A 9,428-nucleotide genomic window follows, 5' to 3' on the forward strand; every position below is an offset into this window, starting at 1 on the left:
AGTTGGTTAATGCGAGACAAACTTGTTGAAGTGGACAAGGATTGAATCTCGACAAAGTCAAGACAATGTCCTTCCTCGTAATGGCCAACTGCAACTTCTCGATTTACCTCCTCACATATGATCGTGAGATCGTATATGGAACCGCTGGAGTGGTGGATTTTTTTATCTTTTACTGAAGAGACGGTTAGACTATGTTAAAAATTAAAATTGTATTAACTCTCAATTCTTAATTAATATATGAAATCTTAACTTCTTTTATACATTGATGAATTATTCATAATAAAATTAAAGAGTCTTATTTATAAATTGAACTTATGTGTTTATAAAAAAAAAGAAATTACTCCTAAAACATATGATAAAAAATTATTGAATATTTTAACACAAGTGAGTGCATCATCCTTTAGATGTAAGTCAGTTTTGAAGGAGTAAGAGTTGAAGATTTTCTTCCAATTGAGGAACTCTAATTTCTCAGTAACCCATGCATTTAGTGTTTTTCCATTTGCAGGATGATATGCAACATTCTCTAACTCGATCACGAATGATATGAATAGGTTGAATATTAAGGTGGATCTGGCGAATAAAAATATGTTAAACGCTAACCTATTGGATCTTGTGACATGGGCTTTATCCAATTTGAGAAGCCCACTTGTTTCTCTTTTTTATTTGATAAAAAAGCTCACTTTCTCTACCACCACAACACCCAATAAAAGATACGTAATAATATTATAAAGGCGCACTTAAAATTATAAAATTCTCAAAAGACATATCTTGAGACATATCTAACTTTTAGATTTTTCAAAGAGTACATTTATTTTTCATTTTTTCATTTTACCCCTGATGCCAACCACTCTGATGATATTGCATTTAAAGAAGAGCATCTATGTGATATTGCATTTTAAAATCAACATCACTGTAATACTGATTTAAAATGTAATAGTGTTGTTTTTTAAAATCAATATTACAGTGAGTGATGTTGATCTTTGAACATCAATATCACTGTCACAATAATTAGTGGGAGGAATAAAATGGGTGATAAATATGCTCTTTGAAAGATCTAAAAGTTAGGTGGTCTTTTGATAATTTTATAATTTTAAATGTGTCCTTTGGTCAATTGTTGAAGATACTGATTAGGTAAGACAATTCTCAGCCCCCATGAACATAGCTGAATTGGTACTCGAGTGGTAAAATTGCCACACATGAGTAAAGTTCGAATCCCCTTGAGATTCATTCTCTTAGAGAATAAGTTCCTCCCACCTAGGAGTCTGCTCAATACTGTAATTTACCACTCTTCCACAAGTCTTAGGATGGATTGTAGAAAGGCACCTCGGATAAGCGTTATCACTTTTTTTTGCCACATAGATAAGATAATTCTCGCAAACATTTACTTTTGACTTTATTCGCAACCATATACCTTTTGACAAAAAAAAAAGAGGCCAACTTGATATAACTTTTGAACAATTTTGAATTAATTTTTTTTCAACTTTTTTTATTTATCAGGTTGTGGTCACTATGATTGATCGCAACCTGACTAGCCACAGCTTTTAATCATGAAATCACTATTGGGCCAAATGAAATCACATTTAGCCTAATCGAGACCTCTTAATCTCGAAATTGCGACTAAGTTAGTGATAGTCCAAGTAATAATTGTCTAATCAAAGAATATCATGATCTTTGTTGAGATGGCTCATATTTGGGTCAACACGGGACACGAGCGTGCCGAGAGTCACAGCCATGCCATGTCAACTACTGAGGACTTTTGCATGGCTTGGACACGACCGTGCTAAAAAACACGACCAATCGTGTCAGTGCATGGCTTCATGGCTTCGACACGACCGTGTTCCTGGACACGACTTGGCAGTGCCCAATGCTGGAGGCACCGACTAATGCAAATTCCTATTATTACTTGACATCTTTTATCCAAAATATCATGGATTGCTTAGGGTGTATAAATAGGATCAATTTAGCCCTAAAACGATAAAGAGAATTCTATTTGGCTTCTTCTTGGTCTTTTTCATGGAGTAGGCATATCGCTGAACCATGTTAACTTCTTTGCCTTCTCTTCTCTCTCATTCTCTATTTTTCTCGATTCTCTTATGTTTTAATCATCGAATTATTCATTATTGTTGTGGCACAATCTCAACAATTACTATCAAAGCTCAAGACACTATGTCTAGGATCTCTTCTACGAAATTTGATATGGTAAAGTTTGATGGAACTTGAAATTTTGAATTATAGTAGAGGAGGGTTAAAGATCTATTAGTGCAACAAAGCATAGTGAAGACACTAGATGAAAAGAAAACAGATGGTATGAAAAAGACAGATTGGGAGGAACTATAGGCGAAGGTGGTGGCAATGATCAGGCTTTGTCTAACAAATGACGTGGTGTATCACGTTATGGACGAGAAATGCTCTGTGGCAATCTACAAAAATTGAAAAACTAATACATGTCCAAGTCATTGATAAACAAGCTTTATCTTAAATAAAAATTATTTGGGCTTAAAATGTCAGAGGGCACAGATCTAAGCTAGAATATCAACATATTCAATCAGATTGTAAGTGATCTGAAAATGGATTGATGTGAAGATCGAAGATAAAGACAAAGCATTGATGTTGTTGAATTTTCTACCATCATCTCCTGCGTACAAGAATTTGTTTATAACTCTGATGTCAGGAAAGGAAACCCTCAAGCTAGAGGAAGTCACAAGTGTTCTGTTAGGCTTTCATTAGTGAAAGAAAGCTAGCGATGAGAATTCACAAGGTGAAGGGCTTGTGGTGAGAGGTAACCAGGAACATGGTCGGAATAAGATTTGATATGGGTTGGACAACAATAATAACGCCCGATCTAAATCAAAAAAGAAGAAAGAGATCACATGCTACGGTGTGAAGTAAAGAAGAAAGAGATCACATGCTACAAGTGCGAAGTAAAGGTCATATCAAGCAAGATTGCCCAGAGAAAAAGAAAGCAAATGTAGAGAAAAAATGGGTCATCAAAGTTGAAAACATAGCGGAAGAAGAAAATTTAAATAGCGATGATAGACATATGCTCTCTGTTTCATCTATTTTAGAGTAATTAACAGATTCTTAGATTCTAGATTTAGCAAGTTCTTATCACATGACACCTAATAAGAATTGATTTGTGATGTAGAAGGATCCGAATATCTTTCATACTATTTTTAATAATTTTTGAATTTTTTAGTATTTAAGGTATTTTTGTATTTAGGATATTTTTGATAATTTTTGTCTTTTATATTTTTGGAGAATTTCTTTTCTTTCTTTATAATTAGAATTTTGGGTCTATATAAACGTCTTGTTAGTTGATATTTAGGGAGAAGATTTTGATTAATACTAGTTACAATAGCACCATTTTCTTCCCTAAACACGAGTTTGATTACCTATTTTCTGGTATGCTTGGGTAGAATCAATAGGTTGTAGAAGATTATTTTCGGTATTTGTGCGTGAATTAATGGATTCAATAATTTTCACTACGTCAGTTGGTATCAGAGCTCTTATATATATCTCATGAATGATAGTCGTTGTCGTGATCATCCTCGTGACAAATAGGTTTTGGTTGGGAAAATCTCGCCTCGTGATCATAGCACCCAAGATGAGATACTTAAAGATCTACATAGACAAGTCACAGAGTTATTCTAGCGTCTAGCGGTGCAAGATCTTGAAGATCGTGAGCTACATGGTCGAGATCGTGACAGATACGTTGAGATCGTGACAGATAGGTTATGGTTGAGAAAATCTCGCACCGTGATCATAGCACCCAAGATGAGATACTTAAAGATTTACATAGACAAGTCACGGAGTTATTCTAGCATCTAGCGGTGTAAGATCTTGAAGATCGTGAGATACATGGTCGAGATCGTAACAGAAGGTTCCAACTGAGGAAACATCATGTTGGTTCGGGTTGGACCGGCTAAAGGGGGTGAATAGACGGTTTAAACAAGGTCACAGAATAGACACTCCTTTTCTTAAAAAAAAAACTTGGTTGTAACTCGGTCGTTGCTTCGAAGACAATTGACGCTCAAACAAAACTCCTTTAGGCGAAGAAGTCTTTACAATTTTAGCACAGAGACTTAGAGAGAATGACAAAAGTAATTGATGATCTGAGTTCTAGAATTCTAAGTCTTATTTATAATCCAAGAGAATAGATCTGGATCTTTGATCATAGATGAATTTTCTCTTGATCATTGATGTGATCCCAACCATTGATCGAAGATAACCTTAAATCTTAAGCGTTGATTAAATAAGGATAAACTTTATCTTTAATAAAAGATAAAGAGAATTATCCTTAATAAAAATTAAGTATTTATCTTTTATATTATATGATAAAAGATAAATCTTTTTTTTTTTACCCTCCTTTTTTTTTACAGCCACGTCCAAAAGGTCCAAGTCTTCTTCTCTGGTCAAAGTCAATATTTTGACTTTTGTTGACTTTTTATAGAATCTTCGGTTGGGTGATTTCTGGCCAACCTGAGTTAGGCTCAACCGAATCCGACTCCGACCTTTTGCCCCTCGAGCGTGCTTCCTCCCGGCTTCTTATCCCTCGGACTTCACGCACGTCCTTCTCGCTCCACTAGCGTGATCTAAACAATCTTGAGCACAATTTTACAAACAAGAGACTGATCAAACGCCTAGCTACAATTTTTAAACTAGAAGCATATCACGATCAGCAATTATGATTTTACGATTTGACCACGACTAACAATGATAGTTGATCGTTGCGAGGCTGTAATATATATATATATATATATATATATATATATATATATATATATATATACACACGAGAATGTTATCCTATGCGACCCGTGCGCGATGTTTGGACCCATCGCCATTGCCGCCACCACCTCGTCCGGCGGCCGTCTACTTGGCTGTGATCGACATGCCGCTCGCCGGCGCTCCATCCGGCGGCAGATTCCGATCGAATAGTAGTCAGAATCCGATGAATTTGGCTGAAAATAGGGTCGATCGTGGTTGGTAGTAGCCGCGCCACTACCGACCTTGTTTCCAGTCGAAATTCATCGGATTCCGACCACTATCTGGCCGGAATCCGACGTCGGACGGAGCGTCAGCGAGCTGCGCATCGATCGCGCCCGAGGGAGAGGTCGGCGGTGGCCGGATGACGCGGCGAGGGTGGCGGCAGCGGCGGTGGGTCGCGGGTGTCTCGCACGGGTCGCGAATTCCTCGTCGCGCAGTGGGTCGCGGATGTCGCACACGGTCACGAATTTCTCGTTGCGCATCATAGCATTTCTATAAAATCATTTATATATAAAATGTTTGACAGTAGAGTTCAGATGTTCGAATCATTTTTGGACATCCGAAATAGTAGTATTTTTTATTTTTATTATTTATTTATTTTTTAAAAAAAATCATTTAGCGTTTAGAATTGAGTTATAATCTTAAGTATTAAAAATAAAAAATAAAAAAAATTATGTACTCACAGGCTATGTCAGATTATTATCTTGCACTTCTTTCTTGTATACCCCGTGAGTAATTAAAATTTTTTTATTTTAAAAATTTTTTATATTTAATATTGTAATCCAAACCTTAAATTCTAATAGAAGAATCTTAAATAATTTAATCATAAATAAAATAATAAATAATAAATAAAAAAGAATTATAAAATAGTAATATTTTTATTTCAGACGTTTGGAATATTTTTGAATGTTCAAAATATTTTCAGACACCCGAAATCTTCTATCGTGGATGTTGCACGCGTACACAGACACACAAGATATCAAAATTTATATATATATAAAATTGATATCCTACACATCTTAAAATATACGACTATACACGACATCAGAATCGAAGCGCTCAAAAAAATTCCAAACACTTAGAACAGTAAATATATATATTTTATATATTTTTTATTTTTTATTTTTTTGATTTATGATTAAGTCATTTAAGATTTTTTTTTTAAGATTTAAGAGTTGGAGGATAGTATTAAACATTAAAAAAATAAAAATAAAAATTATTTTTATTTATAATTAAGTTATTTAAAATTTTTTATTTAGCAAATTAAAGATTGGATTATAATATTAAATATAAAAAATAAAAATAAAAATAAAAAATATATATTTATTATTTTAGGTATTTGGAATTTTTTTAAGCATCTCGATTTTGATGTCGCGTACCGTTACGTATTTTAAAGTGTACAGAACCGCAGCCTCACTGACGATGAAACCATTTATAAAAAGACATTTTAAACAAGAAATACTTTCTTTTTGCACTGTCTTATTTTACAAACATTTCTACTTTCAAACTCAAGATCCTAATCCAATTGACCAAAACCAGCGGCAAAACCGCAGCCTCACCGACAGCGATCATAAATTAGCTTGACTCACCGCTTTCTTAATCACTTCCTGAATCACTGCCACTCACTTACATCTACATCCTCCTGCCTCCGTCCTAATTGGAGAGCAACTGGGACCCAGGATCTGAGTTTACCCGAACGGCGCCACGTATTTTGGTCCGATTTCGAAAGCGGATAAGATCAAAGTGGCCGGAAAGCCGTGGTTCAAACTGTGAACTGTCCCACTCCCACTGGTTTCCTCCTACTCGTTGATTTGCTTCTCGTCTCATCCTGCGGAATCCGAGCCCATATAAAATCATGGCGGTCTTCTCAATCTCCGCATCAAAAGTTCCCAGCTTAGCAACGGATTAGGGATCTGTTTGGAGGATCGACTCCTTCGAAGAAGAAGAAGAAGAAGAAGAGGGATCATGATACTGGTGGCCGTCGTAGCGGAGCTGCTCGAGGAGTACACGGCGCTGGTGGCCCGTGTGCTGGAGCAGCTTGTCCAAGGCGCCCCCTTCCCCCGTCGCGTCCGCTTCCACATCCTCCGAAGTCTCCCATTCGCCTCTCCGCCGCCGCCGCCCCCGCCGCCGCCGCACGCGCTTCGGTTCCGCTCCCTTGCCTCTGTAGCAATGGGTTGATCTCGCCGCCTCACGTCCCTGACCCCGATCTCTCTGTTTTCGGTCGGTCGTGGTCTCGATGTTGTAAATAGAAATAGGTCCCCGCCTCCGGCGGTCGCTTGCTTGTGATCGATAGGGCATGGGTTTCTTCTCATGTTCGATCTTTTTCTTTTTCTTTTTCTTTTTGAGAGATTTAGTTAGCTGTTGCGATTTGTACCAACTTGCTATTTTCGTGTTCTCCGCTTCATCGTTATTTCTATTTAGACTTGTAAACGTATTGGGCACGACATGGCTTGTTCGTTTCGTTATTGCCGTGTAAATGATAATGATGCTATATTTGGATATTTTAAGATACATTCTAAATTTCTAATTGCAAAACAGAGAGAAAATATTGATGAAGAATAAACTCCGAGGTGGATAATGGCATCAATCACTAAATGAAATGAAATGGGATGCCTTCAAATATTCAATTTGCATGGAAAATAAAGACTTTGATTTTATTGTAGGTTGGGTCAATACCAATTGTGCCAGTTTAATCAAATAATTTAATAGTATCAAAAGACTATGAACTTTTTGAATTTGATATTATGTGCGTCTTAAAAGTTCGAAATTATTTTGAGCGTTCGAAACATGAATAATATAATTTTTTAAATTTTTTGTTTTTTATTTATTATTAAATTATTTAAGATTTCTTTAGAATTTAAAGATTGAGTTATAATATAAAAAAAAAATTAAAGATGAGTTGTCTGGAATGAGAGTTTTAAATATTTAGGATCATTTTTGCAAGTCGATGGAGGGATTGAGAGAGATGTCTTACATAGAATACAAACAGGATGGTTGAAGTGGAGGAGAGCATCAAGTGTTTTATGTGATCGTAAAGTGCCTCTAAAACTTAAAGGAAAGTTTTATAAAACGGCAGTTAGACCTGCCATGTTATATGGCGCTAAATGTTGGGCTATGACTCGAGTACATGAGCAAAAGATGAGAGTTGCGGAGATGAGGATGTTAAGATGGATGTGTGGACATACGAAGATGGACAGAATAAGAAATGAGAGCATTAGAGAGAAAGTTGGAGTTGTATCTATTGAGGAAAAACTTCGTGAGACACGTTTAAGGTGGTACGGACATGTACTTAGACGACCGATAAATGCTCCAGTTAGGCGGTGTGACATGTACTTAGACGACCGATAAATGCTCCAGTTAGGCGGTGTGAAACTATGACAAATGCGCATATCAAACGAGGGCGAGGTAGACCAAAAAAGACTTGGTCAGCAACAATAAAACAAGATAAAATTTATTTAAATATAAATGATGATATAATAGGAGATAGAGCTCAATGGCGTAAAAGGATCCATATAGCCGACCCCACTTAGTGTGATAAGGCTTGGTTGTTGTTGTTGTAGAATTACAAATTATCAATATGGATAAATATCATAAATCATATGAGTATCGACATATATAAATATAATCAATGATCTAAATTTGATAAATTAACAAAGAAATGAACCACTGGAGCCAGTGCCCTCAAAGTATAATAACATCATTTGATGTATGGGCTAAAAGCCCCCTCACTAATGGAAAATGACAATAAAAGTGTCATCACACAACTAAATATTGATTGCGGATGACTTACGTTATCACACCTCATGTGGGTAGTCAAATACTTTGGTATAAGACTAGACTCAGAGTTTTCACTTTAATATTTCATTTCTTCAATTATCACATTTGTACAATTTTAACTTTATATCTTATCGATTAGTCTAAATTACCAATCCAAGTTAACCTTTTCATACAAATCATGTTAATTCATTTAAGTATCATCAATTATGTTATATCATTGGGAAAAGGACTTACTTAAAAATTCTAAATTTGGTTGGACCATTTTATAAAAATGGCAATTAAAAGGTAGCAGCCGAACCCTTCTCCCCGTTGTTGACCCTTTCTTCTTCCACTTGTCCTAACCCTAGCTTTTCCCCAACCAACATTCGCCACCCTCAAACCTGCCGCTGCACATCGTGGTCGTTAAACGCCCTTGTAGCTAGCGCTGTCGTGGTCACGCTACCATCGTTGCATCACCGACGCCCCATGGAGAAAAAAACCCTTCCATTTGAGGTGAAGTTTTCTTACTTGACTCCTTTTGATTTTCTTCGTGTATGATTAAACCTACGCTTTAAGAGATAATAATCTGAATCCCTTTCTATTTGATTTTTTTTGTTCGGCACTTCACAGTGATCAAGAATTCCATAGCTTGGATTTCCTTCATTTTATATGCCATAAATCCATTATATGTAGTGTATAGTGCTTGTTGTTATTTTTATTAAGATTTTATTTTAGTTGGTAATTACTGTTGGATATGATTTTGTAAGGCAAAATTAAAGTGCCATCGATCGTTGAAAGTCTGATATGACTTCAAAATCGAAATCTACGTTTCGCGTAGATAAATCTAGACTATTAATTTGCTCAAAACCGATTATGGGTGAATGAGAAATTAATTGGCTAAAGTG

At 36.0% G+C, this 9,428-nt stretch overlaps 1 protein-coding gene and 1 pseudogene across 1 annotated transcript; one reads left to right on the forward strand and one right to left on the reverse strand.

Moving 5' to 3' along the window:
• The first annotated feature begins 6,555 nt into the window (after positions 1 to 6,555).
• LOC141848063 (uncharacterized) lies at positions 6,556 to 7,274 on the forward strand. Its single transcript, XM_074736175.1, has one exon. It carries the CDS (start codon positions 6,733 to 6,735, stop codon positions 6,943 to 6,945), a length of 213 nt encoding a protein of 70 aa, XP_074592276.1. The 5' UTR covers positions 6,556 to 6,732; the 3' UTR covers positions 6,946 to 7,274.
• A 1,190-nt stretch (positions 7,275 to 8,464) lies between these two features.
• The window catches only part of LOC141847522 (uncharacterized), a 1,877-nt pseudogene continuing 913 nt past the window's right edge, over positions 8,465 to 9,428 (reverse strand).

The sequence above is a fragment of the Curcuma longa genome, chromosome 16 (assembly GCF_044706935.1).
Source record: "Curcuma longa cultivar G26 ecotype Majalengka, Jawa Barat chromosome 16, ITB_CL_G26_1.1, whole genome shotgun sequence".
In the NCBI taxonomy this organism is placed as follows: Eukaryota; Viridiplantae; Streptophyta; class Magnoliopsida; order Zingiberales; family Zingiberaceae; genus Curcuma; species Curcuma longa.